Source organism: Gigantopelta aegis, chromosome 4 (assembly GCF_016097555.1).
Source record: "Gigantopelta aegis isolate Gae_Host chromosome 4, Gae_host_genome, whole genome shotgun sequence".
NCBI lineage: Eukaryota > Metazoa > Mollusca > Gastropoda > Neomphalida > Peltospiridae > Gigantopelta > Gigantopelta aegis.
The window spans coordinates 84,928,944-84,947,409 of NC_054702.1; the positions used below are offsets into that span (position 1 = coordinate 84,928,944).

At 33.0% G+C, this 18,466-nt stretch overlaps 1 protein-coding gene across 1 annotated transcript in view; it reads right to left on the reverse strand.

Annotated features, from left to right (window-relative positions):
- Window positions 1–18,466, reverse strand: part of LOC121370037 (protocadherin Fat 4-like) — a 66,086-nt gene that overhangs the window by 30,845 nt on the left and 16,775 nt on the right. Inside the window, exons 5-29 of the mRNA XM_041495134.1 lie at window positions 17,544–17,743; window positions 16,963–17,065; window positions 16,358–16,519; window positions 15,900–16,122; window positions 14,908–15,107; window positions 14,234–14,360; window positions 13,912–14,027; window positions 13,248–13,412; window positions 12,063–12,233; window positions 10,668–10,832; window positions 9,895–10,264; window positions 9,277–9,461; window positions 8,562–8,945; window positions 7,785–7,973; window positions 7,261–7,413; window positions 6,413–6,559; window positions 5,742–5,931; window positions 4,621–4,850; window positions 3,892–4,143; window positions 3,469–3,630; window positions 2,724–2,895; window positions 2,210–2,358; window positions 1,819–1,953; window positions 718–1,140; window positions 92–343 (exon numbers count right to left, since the gene is read on the reverse strand). Coding sequence (XP_041351068.1) covers window positions 92–343; window positions 718–1,140; window positions 1,819–1,953; window positions 2,210–2,358; window positions 2,724–2,895; window positions 3,469–3,630; window positions 3,892–4,143; window positions 4,621–4,850; window positions 5,742–5,931; window positions 6,413–6,559; window positions 7,261–7,413; window positions 7,785–7,973; window positions 8,562–8,945; window positions 9,277–9,461; window positions 9,895–10,264; window positions 10,668–10,832; window positions 12,063–12,233; window positions 13,248–13,412; window positions 13,912–14,027; window positions 14,234–14,360; window positions 14,908–15,107; window positions 15,900–16,122; window positions 16,358–16,519; window positions 16,963–17,065; window positions 17,544–17,743 — 5,025 coding nt within the window. The remainder of the gene's footprint in view (window positions 1–91; window positions 344–717; window positions 1,141–1,818; window positions 1,954–2,209; window positions 2,359–2,723; window positions 2,896–3,468; window positions 3,631–3,891; window positions 4,144–4,620; window positions 4,851–5,741; window positions 5,932–6,412; window positions 6,560–7,260; window positions 7,414–7,784; window positions 7,974–8,561; window positions 8,946–9,276; window positions 9,462–9,894; window positions 10,265–10,667; window positions 10,833–12,062; window positions 12,234–13,247; window positions 13,413–13,911; window positions 14,028–14,233; window positions 14,361–14,907; window positions 15,108–15,899; window positions 16,123–16,357; window positions 16,520–16,962; window positions 17,066–17,543; window positions 17,744–18,466) is intronic.

Sequence of the window (18,466 nt, forward strand, 5' to 3'; positions counted from 1 at the left end):
TATGTTAGCAAATGACTGGTACTCATACCCTAATGTGATACTTCTAAGACAGGTCCAACTGAATGTTACAAATAAATATTTTAAAAATTACTTTGGTTAGTGTGAGGCAGCTCATTGATTCCAAGCCAACCAAACTATTTGAAGTAGCAGCTGAAATATCTTCTTTAAAATCAGGATCAATGACTACAATCTGACCAATCACAGTCCCATCGGGTTCATTCTCCTTGATGACTGGCTGATCTACAGGAAATGTCAGATGGTTCTCTCCCCTTATTGATTCTATATTCAGACTACTTGGTTTTTCATCTTCATCTTTAACCCGGATCACAAAAGCTTTTTCTGACTGAAGAAGTAAACATAAAGACTAGACACAAATTTAACCCCATGTAATGCTTATATTTTCATAATACTTCTTTGACTTAGTATTATGTAACTGGAAATAATGTTTCTTCAAATTTATGTCATAGATGTTTTTAATAAACAACAGTGATGTTTTTTATTTATGCCTCTGCATTATAAATTGTAACACAAGCTTATTAATTTCACAAGGCATAATTTGCTTGGTGAAAAAAGAGTTTATTATTTTTATGCCCCAATATATTATAACACAAGCTAGCTGATTAATTTCAAAAGTCATCATTTGCTTGCTAAAAAACGATAATGACTTCCTGTACCACCCTTTAGGTGAACACTTTTTTGGTAATATTTTCAGCTTACTGTAAGAGGTGACTCTCCAGAATCAGTGGCAATAACTTTAGCAATCAGTGTTTTTGTGTCCTCAAAATCCACCATCTTCTTGAGCTTCAGCTTATTGCCTGTGATGGTAAACCACTCATTAGATTCAACATCTTCTGCCAGAGAGAATGTCACAGTTTGTCCAGGATCCTGGTCCTCCGATTCTAAACTTCCTACCAGAGTACCGACAGAAGCACTCTCTGAAATCTCTGTACTGTCAATGACAGGTGCTGACGGAGGATCATTGTCATCTTGAACAATTACTGTCAGGACAGCTGTGATGCTTAATGGAGGACTGCCATTATCAGAAACCTTCACAGCAATGTTGTGTGATTTAGAGGTTTCGTAGTCCAGCAAGCAGTTGGCACCACCCTTTTCAAGGCAATGTAAACCAGTGTCTGCAGTCTATAAAAAAAACCCATTGAAATAAATGAATGAATGAATGAATGAATGGATGAATGAATGAACAAATAAACAAACAAATAAACAAACAGATCAATGAATGAACAGATAAATTAATGAATGAATTGATACCTCAGCATCAAAACTACATTAATTATAGGATGCCAAACAAAGGTTTCTGAATATGAAAGAAAAAAATCAAACCATTAAAACATTCATAAAAGCAGTCAAACTTATTTACTGAAATGTTGTTAACAGTCTACCAACTCAGCTACAGTTATCAAGCTAATTTATTTCCATTTTAATGCTTGATGAGTGTTTTGCAAAGAGCAGTGCTAAAGTTATTTATCACAAATATAATTTTAAATACAGCAATGTTTTATGGGTTTTTTTTTCAGCAAACAGTTGAAAAGTTAGTTTATTTTTTATTTAACAACATCAATAGAGCACACTGATTTATTAATCATCAGCTATTAGATGTCAAACATTTGGTAATTCTGACACAGTCTTGAGAGAAAACCTGATACATTTTTCCGTTATTAGCGAGGAATATACCAGTCATGGTGCACTGGCTGGGTCCACTAATGGGGATCGATCCTAGACCAACCGTGTATCAAGTGAGTGTTTTACCACTCAGCTACGTCCCGCCCCTTCACCATACAGAGTATTTTTATAACTGACCTTTAAGTAATTTCCTTCTATTTTAAAACGTCCTCCAACATCATCTTGCAAACTAAATGTCAATATTTGATTTTTATCTGGGTCAGAGGCAATCAGCTGTCCAATTTCAATACCAGATGGACTCATTTCTACAACCTAAAAATGAAATAAATAAATAAAAAATGTATTTTGCCAAAGGCATCTCTTACAGTATTAATTTGGTATATTTACTGAAAATATAAACACTTTCTCATAGAATTATTTTTGAAACAAGATAGGAAAAGAATTTAAAAATCAGCCAATATCAGTTAGGTTAAATCTGACTAGACTGGACAGCATAAGATGTATATTTTGATATAACAGTTGTAAAACACAGAATGAAATGACACAAGGTAGTATAAAGCTTACTTACTGTATTGTTTGAAAGTGTAACTTTTGTTGGTGCTTCATTAACATCCTCCACATGGACAGGAAAAACCTTTTCAAAGAACAATCCTCCCTGATCTGTGACCTTGACCTTCAGCTGTATGTCTGCTTTACTTTCAAAATTAATGTCTGCATCTGTAAAATATTAATAAAAAAGTTGCTTTCTTAGGAAAGAGGATTTATGATTTAGACATTTATTGATAGTGATAAGCACTTTAAAAAATTTAACTTATTTTGGTATGAAAGGCAGTTATTGATATGGTTGACTATTATATGTACCTTCGCCACATATTCTTTGCTTCAAGTTTCATTCTGCTCAGTTTATTTTCAGTACCAAGACAATTATATCCCTGGAAATTCAACAACCCTAATGCCCATTATGATATTGTGCTTGTTTCCCAACTTACATTTCAAAGCATATTTTAAAATATTATGTCTGAAATAAAATATTCACTTTATTTGGTTATTCAAAAAGAAAGAAGCCTCAGAGATAATATCACCTTGAGCCGTTGACAGGAAACCATTATTTGCCAGAAGTAACCCAGGGTAACCAGTAGTCAGTGAGAATGTGAGAGAGCTCTTCACATCTGGATCAGTTGCCAGGAAAGTGCCAATCTCTTCTCCTTTGGAGTTCTCCTTCACGACTATCTTTCCTCCACTAAAGGACAAATCCTTCCAAACACAAGCATTATAAGTTAATATATTTAGCACTATATATCTTACAGTACAACTGTTTGTTTTTTAATAAAATGGTTAAAGACAGTTGTTTAATCTGGTTGTTTTTTAACAACTGATGATAATGAAAATACTTTGGGAATTAATTTGCAATATATTTTTAATAAGATTGTTTCAATTTGTAGTCAGATTGTTAATTAAACAAAGGTAACATGGATGAACTGATAGTTAAGTAAAAACAACAACAATCTGAAGATGTTTTAGATAATATATACAAGTGTCAGGGCTGTACTTAGTAAGGGAAAGTTCTCTACCCAACAATTGTTTGAAAAGTGCCTTTTTGAGTTTAGAAGTGCCCTTTTTTGTCTAGCTGGAGAAGACCCTATTATTACTCTGCCCTGATTTTTTTTGTTACTGCTCCCTTTCCTTCCCGTTATTTTATCTAGGTTGGATACAGCCCTGGATATACATGTATATATCGGCCATTTTTCAAATTTGATTATTACTTATCAAACAATTTATGAGGGCAAATCTACACACAGACAGAATTCACCGTTCTGTTATACTCACTGTAGGAGCTTCATTGACATCAGTGACATGCACTGTAAATGATTCTGTCAACTGCAGACCATTTTTGTCAGCTGCTCGGATGACAATAGTGAAGGTCTGCTCCTGTTCAAAATCCAGTGGTGAAGACAACAGCAGACTTGTGGTGCACATGGTACCAGTTCCCTGGTACAATATGAAAGAAACACTTTATTATGAATGTACTATAACAACAATTTAAAACAATGATCTAAAAAAAACCCACAGTAATTTGGAGAGAAAAAATGAAGTTGTCTTATTATACAATATTATTACAGTATTTTTTAATTAATTTATTTTATTACATGTGTAAAGTTCTGTTTTGACATTAGTTCCTAAGTTCCATTACTGACTGAACTAAATACAGTAATAAATTGCAACAGTAAAGTTGTACTATAAAAGTAAAACCTTTGGAAGACAGTTTGCTGTGCCATTAGTATTGAAATGTCCATCTCCATCATCAAGAATTGAAAATGTGATTTGTTCATCTGCATCCATGTCGACAGCAGAAATGACCCCAACAATGTCACCCACTACAGCATCCTCTCTTATCTCAGGGGTATTGTCAGGAAACTGGGAGTCTTGTCCTGTTGGAGATATGGTAATGTCTTTTGGAGCCTCTTCAGTACCAGTAACAGCAATATAGAAAGTAGCATCAACCTAATAAAATATTTAATACTGTAACAGTAACAGTAATATAGAAAGTAGTATCAACCTAATAGAAAATATTAAATACTGTAACAATTACAGTAATATAGAAAGGAGCATCAACCAAATAAAAAAATATTTAATATTGTCCATGTAACACTAATAAAGCAAGTATAATCAACCTAGCAAAACATATTTAATAATCACTACATGAAGTGAAACAAATACATATTAGATGAAAGATTAATATGTGATAAAATGTTTATGGAGATTCATTATTTCAAAGGTGTATAACCAACCCTTACTCCCATCTGCAGAATTCACATTCTAGTGATCTGATAACACTTAGCAATGTGATGAAATTAGGTTAGCAATGAGTGGTATCTGCTTTTGAATTATTAGATAGTCACTAGATGTGTATATGAAACAAAGAATTGCACAGCATAACAATTGCATTATATTCCACAATGGCTTGGAGCCAGAACTCACATGTTTTGGAACAGCACCACTGTCTGTTGCCCTGATAGCAATCTTGTAAGTTAGTTTACTGTCAAGTCGGGTGTCTGTTGCCTTGGTTAACACACCCTCTGGTGTTAGAGAAAAATGGTCAACCCCATTGTCGAGCAGTGTAAATTTGTGAGTTTGACCCACATCTTCATCATGAACAGACAAGTTTCCAACCACAGTCCCTGAAGAAGCAAGCTCTTCTACTTTGTTATCTGAAAATAGTGATAAGTGTTAATAATACCAGTGGAACATCAAGATTCAGATGTTACAATCTGAAATACCATCATTTAATACATCTAATAGCTAGTGGTTAAAAGAAACATTCTGTGAAGTTTTTCCCTGGTGTCCTTGCCTTCAGCAAAAATGTCTACTAAATGTGTTGGCTATGTAGTTTTCTTTGTCCTTTTTTCAAAGCCTTTCTCTTCACAGAACAGCCAACAAGATACTTAGCAAAATAAATCTGAATGACAAAACTGTAATGCACGATCAAGACCGTATCTCTGCACAACACAGCATCAAATGGGTATTTGGCAAAATAGTGGTTGATTCCATGAATCTATATCCAGTGCCTCGTCTATAGGACAGCCACTCCCGAGGATATAACTTTTACTGGAGATTTCATCCCTCTTGCATTGTCACAGAGGACTGCCACTCTCAGACTAGTTTACTAAATCAAAACTAGCACCAGAGTTCATTAGAATAAATACAGCTGTGATGATATGCACTCATGAATCACTGTCAGGAGATTCATATATCCAAATAAATAAAGATTTTAAACATATGTAATCATTTTATATTTTGTCTGCTTATTTTTTCTTTACCCTGCCTGCTTATGGATATCAGTGTACAATTTGCTATTTTAGCAGATACAAGTTTTTTTTTAGTAAAACCTGTTTTCAAAATAATGTATAGTGTGCAGATCCTAATATTTTCTAATTTTCAGTAAAAAAGGGGGACTTTAGTTTTGATGACATAAAAAATGTACAAGCATATTTCCTTTCATTTCATACTGTATGTTTCAGCACCGACTCTATGCAGACTAGATGTTTTGTAAGTATGGGCCCAGGATTTGAAATACAAAATATTCTATTAAATATACTCACTGCTCAGTTTGATATTTTGTGGTGCATCATTATCATCAGTAACAACTACACTGAAGGAAAATCTTGCTGTTTTGGAAGGGACACCATTGTCAGATACCAGGATATCGATGGAATGTTTTTTTGTTTTCTCAAAATTCAGCAAACACATATCTCCTCCATTACTGTTGCAACCCTTTCCTGCATTACCAACCTGAAAAGAATTTACAATGAAATTTATTTTTGAAAGTGAAAATCCACAATTTTATATATATAAGAGGCTATTAATGAAAATACAAAGGATCTGTAATTTTAAAACTCTATGAAAATAAAACTTTATAAATGTTTGTGTTCAAGTATTAAATTGTAGAAGTCTTTATTATGTCTCAAGAAACAATACTCATACGAAGTAAGTAATCACAAAATCAATAACATATATATTCTACCCAATTAGTAAACATAAATAGTTTACAAAACAAATAACAGGCCTGTGCGCCTCCCCTCTGAGAAAGAAAACCCTGAGAAAGAAAATGTACATATTTTTGTCCTACTCTATATAAATAAAGAATAAAATATGGCCTGTTCCATCCCCACTAGAAACTGTGCTTCCTCCACTACAAATTGTGCCCCCACCCCTCCTGAATGGGCCTGAATAGCTATAGTCCACCCAAACCTATCATGAATTGGTTACTCACAACTAGTTTGTCGCCATCTGTTTTGAACCTATTTTCTGCATTGTTGAGCAGTGTGTAGGTGAATGTCTGAGTGACAGTGTTGGTGTTGTCAGGGTCCTGTGTTGTCAGAGTTCCAATGATGGTGTCCACTCCACTGTTCTCTTTTACCTGAGGTTCAACATTAAAATTATTGCAATGAAAATGTGATATTGTCTAACGATATATCTTGTAAACATAATGTCCTTTAAATATGATATACTTTGTGAAAAGTTGCCGTTTTGTTTATATGTATTGTTTAAGGTTTATCAACCAATAAATCATTCAAAATGATTCCTTCCATCCATCTATCCAAATGAATTTCATCCATCTATCCATCCATATGAAATGACTATTTATCTATAAAATAAATGTCCATTCATCCACCCATTTACCTAAAACCCATCCATTAATCTATCCATCCAAAATGATTCTATCCATCCATCCAAAATGATTCTATCTATCCATCTGTACTTCAATTAATATATACTGCCATCTCATTCACGAATGTATCCATACATTAATCCATCCATACAAAATGATTCCAACTATCTATACAAATTAACCATCCATCTAGACTTCCATCCATCCATACATACAAAATAATTCCATCTATCAATCCATGCAAATGATATATACAAATGATTCCACCCATCTTTAAAAAATAGTACATACATCTATCCATCCATACAAAATGATTCTATCTATCTATGAATCCATCAATGCTCCCATCCATTCAATCATTCATCAATACAAAATGATTCCATCCATCCTTCCATATAAAATTATTTTATTTATCCATCCATCCATCTACATGTACATTTTGAAAATACCTCATTTCCCGAGAGCAAGACTTCTGTTGGTGCTTCGTTGATATTTTTCACGAAGACCGTGATGTTTTTGTCCACTGTCAGAGACCCGGGATCTGTGGCTGTCAGCTCAACCGTAACCTGCTGAATCTTCTCATAATCCAGCGGTTTAAGTAACTATAAATAGCAAGGGAATCTATATTAAATATTACATTGTGTATTACATATGCAGATCAAAGACAGAAGGAAGGAATGTTTTATTTAACAATGCACTCAGCACATTTTTATTTATGGTTATATGGTCTCAGACATTTGGTTAAGGACCACAGAGATAATGAGAGAAGAAACATCAATTACAGAGTTATAAATCTGTAAATCAAAGAATAAGTTATTTCAAAATGCAACTGTTGAAGCACACAGCATTTTTATTTCTGTATTATCATTAAATGAGTACGGTATTATTATGAAATATAAACATTCTTTGGTAGAAAGCTTTAATTCAGAATTCCTTTAACTGAATATTTTGCTGAATATTTAAATGTACATACAATATAAACACTAGGAACCTTTAAGTGTGTTTTGTTGATACCAAACAAATTGTCATCCTGTGATTTTATGCTGAATGTATGCATCTGTTCTTTGTCTTTATCCTTGGCAGACAGAGATGCAATTTCTACACCGGAAACATTTTCATCCACGTAAATCTCAGCCATTGGGAGATTGTCCAGCAAGATGTCCTACAAAACAGGTAAATAATATTATAATGCAATATTTTGTTCAAATGTGACAAAATAACAAAGAACAGATGCTTAGAAAAATACTATAATTATAATAATTTAAAATTAAAAGAACATGTGCTTAATAAAACGCTAAGTGAAAAAAACTAGCAATTAGATTATAATGAAGCTGGGTATAGAAAATGGGCTGGCCATCCTGGCCTCCACTCATCTATATCAATATATCTGTAAGAGTCCCAGAATATTGTCATGCTGCCTCAATCAATGATTAAAGAGTATTAGATACTAGTAATATCTAACACCTCTTGAAGGCACAAATATAGAGTAAGGGGTTGTGACAACATTTGGTATTAATGTTAGGTATAATCGTCATAAAAAAATCATAGCAGTTTTGCATTTCCTATTGAGATACTTAAATTCTTCAAATGTATTTTTTCATTATTAAAAATGGTTAATTGATACAGAAAATAGACATTTTCTTACATTTCCTATGGTAATAATTAAATCTTTGACAAAAAACCTATATTAAATGGTCAACTGTTATAGATTGTTACAAACGATGAACAATTAATGCATGTATTTGTATACCTCTGGTGGATGATTCACATTCTTCACCGTAACTGTGTACGTGTTCTTGACCACCAGCCCCATGCGGTCCTCCGCCAGCACAGTGAGTGAGTATAGAGACACCTTGTTGTAGTCGAGCAGGACCTTGGTCTTCAGCTCAAACACACATATGGTTCCTCCAGTCTGGCTCTTACTGTCTGTACAGTTCCCAGCATCAAGGTTGAACATGTGGTCAAACTTAGAGAGAGTCAGAGACATTGCATCTCTATGGTCAGGGTCTTGAACTGTGAGCTTGTCGATGACACTTCCAACTGGTATGTTCTCAGAAACAGTCAGTTCTTGTGTTCCTACAAATGTGGGTGCTTCATTCATGTCTGTGATGATTACCTCAATAACAGACTTTGTCTATGAAATAAAAAACCAAAACACTTTATGATATATCATATCTGCCATGTTGTAAACAATGATAATTATGTTCTGGACATAAAATTATAGATGAAATGCTGTATCCTAATTATTTAGGGTTATTTTTAATTTTTAAATAAACATTCCGGCATAGCTTACATTTTTAGATATAAATTTTGGTAGAATGTACTTCCAGACAGATTCAATATGCAATATGAATGGTTTAACTTTTGTTTTAGAAAGATATCACAAATATCATAAATAGAGGGGTACATGGTAAAAGAAACTTGTAATAGAAGGTAAAACTTAAAAAAAACTTATATAACTTTACCGAAGCTTGAGGTTGTCCGTTATCTGTAGCCATCACAGTTATTGAGTATTTTGAGTTTTCCTCAAAGTTGAAAGTTTTCTGAGACAAAAGTTCCTGTTTGCCTTGAATACTGAAGAGATGGGTTTGATCCAAAAGTGTAAATGTTATTATCTGGTTAATATCTCTGTCTTCTGCAGAAAGAGATCCTGTGAAAAGTAGAAAAGAAATACTTGTATGTACATGTAAGTAATGTACATTATCATATTAACACCAAACACTCATAATCTAACTAATAACAGGACATTTATCAGTTATACTGCCTAATATGATAATTGTAATCATATAATTTGGCAAAAAGACTAATGAGAAATGTACATGGTAGAACCAAGCTTCTTCTCTCACACATTATAAATGTTATGATGATCTAACAGTCATTCACTGAACAATGTTTTGTTTCTGATAAAAATACCAATTTAGAAAATGATAAAAAGCAGATTGTTTTATCAGTGGTGACAAATCACAATCTTCTGCTGATGTACTATAGTTTTAATTCTAACCATATAAAAGAAAACAAATGCTATGACCCTGATGATTTGAACTGAATACGAATGATTGTAATATAAATATCAAGCATACTACCTATGACAGTGTTTGGTGCCAGATTCTCTCTGATGGTATTACTGGACAGTCTAATATTCTCAGGGGCATCGTTAACATCCTCTAGCTTAATTATCAACAGTTTGTCTGCATGCAGTTGTGGAGTACCATCATCAGTTGCCCTGACAACCACCTGCAACTCTGGCTCTTTTAGGTAATTAAGAGAGCATAACTCTGTCCCACAGTGGATGGAAGATTTGGCAATCTGCAGGTTGTCTCCCTTGATGACAAACCGTCCCTTGGAGTCATCAATCAGACTGAATGTAATGGTTTGTGTTTTTTCATTTATGTTGTCTGGATCACCTGCTGACAAGGATCCTACCAATGTCCCAGCATTACTGTTTTCCAACACCTGAGAAATAACAAAAACCATCTTGCAGTTATTATCAGAGAAAATATTTAGAACTGATTTTAAACAATACATACATTATAGTGCCCTTTTTAGTTTATAAATTCCCTTTTTGTCCAGCTGGAGAAGACCCTATACATGTATTACTGTTTGATAAACATTTGTTTTAATGCTCCTAGTTATTTTATGCTAGGGTCAGCCCTGCTAGAGTTAGGATTGCTTTCAGAAATGAAAGAAGGTTTCAAGATCAATCTACAGCAGAATGTTTTGTTTGGCTTTATTAGAAAAATCGGAACAGACATAATTTTATGTTAGTATTCCCAGGTACTGTGATCATTTTTGGGATAGTCTGGAATACCATATGGTATCAACAGGTTTGCCTGTAGCTGTATAAAAGTGTAGATACCTTGTTATTGTTTAGTGTAATATCAGTTGGTGCTTCATTCACATTGGTTACTTTAACCGATAGAGTTTTCTGGAATTTCAGTGGTGGGTTTCCGCTGTCTTCTACTGTCACTATCAACTCTAATTGTTTTCCAGCCTCATAGTCAAGTACAGCAGTGGCAGTTGTCTGAAAATATATTGTTCTTGTTTGTAAATATTAGGTTCCAATTCTCAAATCTTTAATTTCATGATAAAAAGAAGAACAATTATTGTGGACACTTATGAATAAACAAACCAAATGAATGAATGATTAAAATGAAAGATTGAAGGAAGGAAGGAAGGAAGGAAGGAAGGAAGGAAGGAAGGAAGGAAGGAAGGAAGGAAGGAAGGAAGGACCCAGCATTGGGGTAATACCTGGATCATCACTGGGAAAATGTGGAACTAAATGCCATTTAGATACACAAAAAACAGTGGACAAAAATACCAAGTGATTATGGAATTAGAAAAGAGGGTAAAATCAGAACCAGAAATAGCAAAAATGTTTAATGTCCCCAAAAATACTCTTTCGGGGTAGATAAAAAAGGCAGATGTCACTAAAGATGGGTATATATGAAATTTGGCCAAGGCAAAAACTTATGAGTGGTTCACTTTGAAGAAGTAGAGATATATGAGGTAGCCGATGTTTATCAAACCAATGACACTGGCAATTTTTTCAAACTGGTGCTGGATAGAACTCTCAAGTTTAAAGATGTTCAGTCTCATGGAGAAAAAAAAAGAAAATAGAATCTCACTGTCTTTGTTTGTGCAAATATGGATGGCAGTAATAAATTGACACTTTTTGTCATCAGCTAAACCAAGTGTGTGTTTTTAGAGGGTGTAAAGTTATTACCAACTGAGTAGGAAAATAATACAAAAGGACTGAATGACCAGAGAAATGTTTTCAAAATGGTTAGTTAGGTTGGATAAAAAGATGCCATGATTGTTGGTAACTGTCCTGCCCAACCGAAAGTAAAGGACTGGAAGCTACTGACCTCATCTTTTTGCCATCTAAGACAATGACCAATGTGCTAGAAACAACATGAAAAGCCAGTGTAAAAGACTTGTGATAATAAAACACCTCAACATATTGCTTTTACGGAAATATGCAAAGGTTTTCTGATTGATCCTTATGTTATGGAAGCACTCGATAATGGCTGAATATGTCTGATGCCATATAACTGTAAATAAAATGTGTTGAGTGCGTCATTAAATAAAACATTTCTCCTTTTTTTCGACAATGGCTGAATGCATAGTTTGAACTACCCTGTGGGTCAGAAAGACTTTCATGCACTGACAGTGTTCAAGGCTATGGGAATCTATTGTAGGCCTATAATATTTCAGACAAAGGTCATAACAATAATCATTGCTGAATACCAACTTTGATCTGGTTGTCTTGTATGAAGAACTGGCTGGCACCACTGCCTGTCAGATGGTATTTGTGTGTGTCTGTCACATCCTCATCCACCGCATGCAGCGTGGCTACAGTCACCAACTTGGAGTTTTCAGCCACATTCAGTTCTGATGAAGATTTACCATTGATCAAAATATCCTATAATTAAAAAATATATATATACATTATTGCAGCTGTAATGAATTTGTTGGATTTAGCAACATTTAAAATGTAATTATCAAGTTTTATGTGTTTACGATACTATTGGGAAAGATACTGGTGGGTTAAAAAGATTAATGGAAAAACACAGAAAATTTAAGGATCTCAATCAAAGATGCATAATATCATCTTTCCACTTTTCTTTTGAACTAAATACCTAAGTAGAAATTTACAATTGTGATATTTATAAGTTAATAATTATGCAAATATAATGTGATAGTAAAATTAGTAAAATATGATACTTTGAACTATGATAATGTACCTTTTAACTATATAAAAAAATATTTATTGTCCTGGATGAATTATACATACATGTAGTGTTAGGTTTGGGTATCTTTAAACTTGACAGTATTTGGTTTTTTAAACAATTATTTTAGCTTTAAAGACTAGCAATTTTCAATTAATAACTTTAAAGTTAAAAATGGAATATCAATAATATGTTAAATAATGTGTTCCCATGTTTGCAGCTCATTGTGAAATGTTGTTAATACAATGTGCATTAAGCTTGTTATGAAATATTACAAGTACATATACATCAATGAAACAATGGTGAGATTTATTCTGAGAAACAAGTTTAAACTACCATGGCAGTCAATGATAGCAAAAACATTACTGAATATAAATTTCAGATTTAGAAGAGCAAATGAAACCAGGTTACACTATCAGAAATATAAGGCAAAAAAAATAATAATATGTGTTTCAGGTTTCATCTCTGGAAAAAATAGGGTAGGTAGGTAGGAACTTTTTTTTTTTTTTTTTTTTTTTAAACCGTGTTCTTGACATACTGCATATAATTTGTCTGCAAAAATCGGGGTTTTTGGTACTCGAAATTTTTTAGGGTCGCAGCATAAAATTAGGGTCGGTCGGGAAACTGGAAACACACAATTTTTTTTTTTTACGCCTAATGGATAACTTTTTTCTTTTTAAAAAATGACTTGTACAGTGTGAACTCACTGTTGGCTTATCATTGGTATCAATGATGGTAAGAGTCACTGTTCTGTTGACTTGTAATCCCTCCTTGTCTTTTGCCGAGACTGTCATCTTCAGTCTCTTCGTCTTCTCATAGTTAAATGCAGTCGTCACTACCAGGTCAGCCTTGCAATAGTTGTTAGTTACTTCCTGAGCAAATAAAACCATATTAGTTAATATCAATAATACCCCCATCTTGAGCTTTTTAACATTAAAATCAGTCATTATGTTTTTGTTAGTCACTTCTTGAATAAGTAAATAAAACCAGATCCATTACTATTATGGGTATCTCTACATTGGACACATGTTAACCTAGACAGATAAGTATGTCAAATAATTATTTATAATTTATTTTATCTTGTCTAAGGCATATAATGTAATGCACTAAAATATTTTTATCCCATGCATGTGTTATTAGAATTACACCATCTTAAACATGCTATGCATCACCACAAATATTTATACTGTTTTAAAAAAGGTTTTCAATGACTATAAAAACTTTAAAAGACTATAATTATCACCTCAAGAATTTTATATGGATAAATGACTTCACGGTCGTACATTGCTGATTGATCACATGGATGGCTATATAATTATGACACATGGTTCATAACAAACAGTGTTAATAACAGTACAGTACTGTACAAACCTGGAGTGCAGAACACCTCTTGTTGTTTATTTTGAAGTATTCTGAAGGTTCAACTGTCATTTCAATAACATCACCTTTGTCATCATCATATACTGTTACAGTGGCAAACACCTCATCTAAAAATAATTACAAAATAGAAATATCAGATTTTTAAAATGAACTGTTTAACATCAAATTAAATAAAACATTGTAACATAACTGGAATAAAGGATGGCTGTCCCAGAAAATTGTTAACAAATTTATTTGAGTATTTTAATGTACTATTATCTGTAGAAAATCAAGACTTGATGTATAATACTTGATTAACTTTAAAATTAATAACCTTTGGTGTTTTCCTTCAGTTTGGGTGAGTCAGTGTCAAATGTCAGCTGACTGTTGTCTGAGGTAACATGAAGGTCATATGGATTTTCATTGACATCTTGAATCCCGAACACAACCTCTAGGACATTCTATAAACCAAGAAAACAAGCCAAGGTTAAAATAGTTTGATCATAAACATTGCCTTGTGTCAAATTATATTATATATAGGAATGTATTGTTAAATTTTAAATTTGTTCAAATTAAATATTTTCAAGCAAATATAGAAACATATCCATCTGTTATCTCTTGTAATTGCTTAGCTCTTGCTATTGCTTCTCACATGTTACAACGATGTACTCTCAACAGACCATCATAAACATTAAACATTTTGTTACTTTCTACAGCAAAAAATTATTTCAGTTTTTCAGTGTTAACAAGCAATATCTGTTTCAAAACACAATTGCAGACGGTTTTATCGGCAATGTTCACCTTACAGTAACAACTGTGAAAATAACTCCACCATGTCACATAAGTAACTTGTTTTGAATGGGAGTCTGGTGAACTTTATAAATATAAAACACATGCAGACAGCACACACCATGCAAACAGTACACACCATGCAAACTCCAGTACAAAAACAAATGAACACGATGATGTAAGCATCAACCTGAAATGTTTTCTTTTATATTTTCTTACCATGAGATATCCAATTCCATTATCTATAACCTTTATTTTCAATGTAAATTTCCGTTTTGGTTCTTTTTCAAAGTCAATCTTTTCACTGGCCACAAGATGTCCATTTATAATTCGAAATAACTTGGAGCTATCACTGACGATCTCTAACGTGTGTTTCTGGTCCTTCTCATCTTGCACAATAATTTTAGCAAGAGGCTTGCCTATGGACAAAAACAGTAATAACAATTATGACAAGTCAAACAGACTACATGCAAAACATGATCGGATTGTATATAAGCAAGACTGACACTGACTTGGCAACTAGCATAAATACCACTATGCAGATATCTAAAAAAACATTAATTTGTATAAACCATTTTATTTTCAATACCCCATTTTGACTTTACAAATAATGTCTTAAATTTAATGTGCAAATCAAAATCAGGTTATGAAAAGCTGGGATTTATGCAAGCAATGGACAAAAAGATTATTTGTTTGTATAATTTTCAAAGACCTGTTTAATGTGCACATGGCCTACTGTCTTTTACAAATGAAAGACATTACCGTGTTCAGGTGCAAACAAATAACCCCTTGGGTACTCTTGCAGCGATATCCTAGAGCACACATTAACATCATAATTGAAAATGAGCACTGATAATTGCAGAAGCTAATACACAGCAATATCCAAACATATGACTTAAATGTAGGACATTATTGTCTAGGTTATTCAGTGAAAACAGAATCACTGTAATTGCTACAGCCATAATCAGCCATTGGCTTTACACAAGCGATATAAAGACTATTAAACATTATATCATGAGCAGGACTTAGTCACCTTGCTATGCCTTTAATTTTCAATTTAGATTAATATTTCTGTATAACATTAATAAATATACATACAAAAACAATATATTTTGTTGACTATGCTACCTGTAAAAACTGATTTACAGCATAATCAGAAGTAGACAGAGTGGATGCTATTTAGAGTTATTAACAAGTGTTGATTATCAAACCTGCATCAACCTCTTCTGGAATGTTCTCTGGTTTCAAGGTGATTCCCCAGGGCTTCTCATTGACGTCGTGCAGTTTGATAGGCACATCAAACACGGCCATCAGTGGAGGAACTCCATTGTCCTGCACCAGCACAGTGATGTAGTAATTCTCCATTGTCTCATAGTCGAGAGCACAGTACATGTTTCCTATTGTCTCACACCTGGGATCAGACTCCACAGCAACCTAGAAAAATAGCAAGCTGTCAAACTGAAACTTTGGTTTACAATTATAACTATCATCGAAATATTACAAGGTAGACAAGATTTTTAAAAATACAATTAACTACAATCTGCATTCAATGCAATCTAAATTTAAAAAAACTTGCTATAAAATGTAATACATGTACTGGACTACTTTGTAGATCTATGCTAGTACTAGTTAATAAAAAGACATTGGATGAATAAAAATTCATGTCTACCTTAACACACTTCTTGTCTCCTTCATCAAAGAGTTCAAAGTTCCTCTCAGCAGACCTCACCATGAAGATCTTATGAGTCTGTCCAAGGTCGTCATCTAACACCTGCAGGCACCCAACTCTTTGACCTTTTTTACTGTTTTCATCAATAAAATTAGGAGTCAGCTGAAAAGAAAATCATCGGTTCCTTATTTATAGATAATGTAATATTAAAAATCAAGTGACTTTAAAATAATTTTTATAAATTGAAAAAGAAAAACACTTCAGTATTTACAAATACATGCATTATAAAGCTATGAAACAATGAAAACAAATCTATAGTTCTTTTTTCACGGATACAATTAAACCTGCTATATAATGAACCTAGTGTAATCTGTATTTAAAAATTCCATGCTTTAAAGGCTATAGAATGAATGAATGAATGAATAATGAAAAAGTTAAAATTATATATTGGTTAATTGGTATAAGGAACACCAATCTTGACATGAGCCAAATCCAAAGCAGACTTGTCATCCAGTAGCTGATGATTAATAAATCAATGTGAATTAGTGATGTTAAAAAAAACTAAAGCTGGTATGTGTGAGTGTATAATATATGTATTCACTTACTACAATTCCTCTGGGTGGATCATTCTCATTCAAAATTGTGAACTGAAATGTTTCATCAGCCTTCTCTTTATCCAAGTCTTCAGTCTGTATTATTACTGTAAAACTGAGAACAAATCGAGACAACTACATGCTGTAGCTCAACAAACAATAGTGAGGACTGTAAGTAAACTGCTATTTGATAATAATGTCCAGTATAAACATTTTACAGACTAGTAGAACATAACCAACATTACAAATGATGTTAATCACATCCTGAAATGTCATATCACATGACAACTTTTAGGATCGTGTAAAGTCCTATAATTATTTCTATATAAAGATATTAATTTTTGTATGTAAGTTTTATACTTATAATGAAAGTTAGCAGACATCAGTAAATAGCAGACACATTTATATGTTGGTGGCCATCTTGTTCTGACGTCATATTCTGACACTTTTTGGTGTTCCAATTTTGGTCAATTTTTCATATGTTGTTCTGCAGACCCAATAGTACCAAAAAACACCATAAAACCTTTTCTTGCAGTTTTTGTATAGTTATGTACCATATTGACCCTACTAAAAGAATAGTTTTTGTGTCTTACGGGTTATAGACAACTTTTTCAAAGCTAACTTCTTTTTTGAGACACACTCTGTTTCCATCAAGACTGAGGCTATGAGTGGCGTCTGACAGGATTTTGTAGGTGTGTCGGTCGTTAGGTTCATTGTCTGTCTTTGTGGTCAGGGCAGCAAAACAGGTCCCAATTGGCCACGATTCATGGATATCTGTTGCATTGATGGAAATCTGTAAAACATAGTAATGATGATAATGTTATAAACAGTCCTAGGTCTATCTCGGTAAAGGACAGACTCCAATAGCAGTCTTCTACAATGTTGTGTTTGGACTTTAAATGGTGAAATGAAAATACAGCACAAGGAAAATATCAGTCAGGGACATATACTTGCTTGGTGCTTTCACAGGCTGGTCTGGTTTTCAAATATATCAAATACATATGAGTGAAGCTAAGGACATATAGATAAATATCTTTATAAATTCAGGAAGCTGAAACATTAATAAGTTAATTAATTAGTAACTATCAAAGGTTACATTTAACTTTTAAAGTTAGCATAGGAATACCTAAAAGACTATATGTATTTAGAAAATTACCAGCACAATTATGGGATGTTTCTTCTTGAACCTTTTGATTACATGATTACAAAATAAATATGTTTAACACATAATGATAAACTACCACTTAAAGAGATTGTTTAACACATAATGATATACTACCACTTAAAGAGATTGTTTAACACATAATGATAAACTACCACTTAAAGAGATTGTTTAACACATAATGATATACTACCACTTAAAGAGATTGTTTAACACATAATGATAAACTACCACTTAAAGAGATTGTTTAACACATAATGACATACTACCACTTCAAGAGATTGTTTAACACATAATGATACATTGTACTACCACTTAAAGAGATTGTTTACACTTAAAGAGATTGTTAAACAC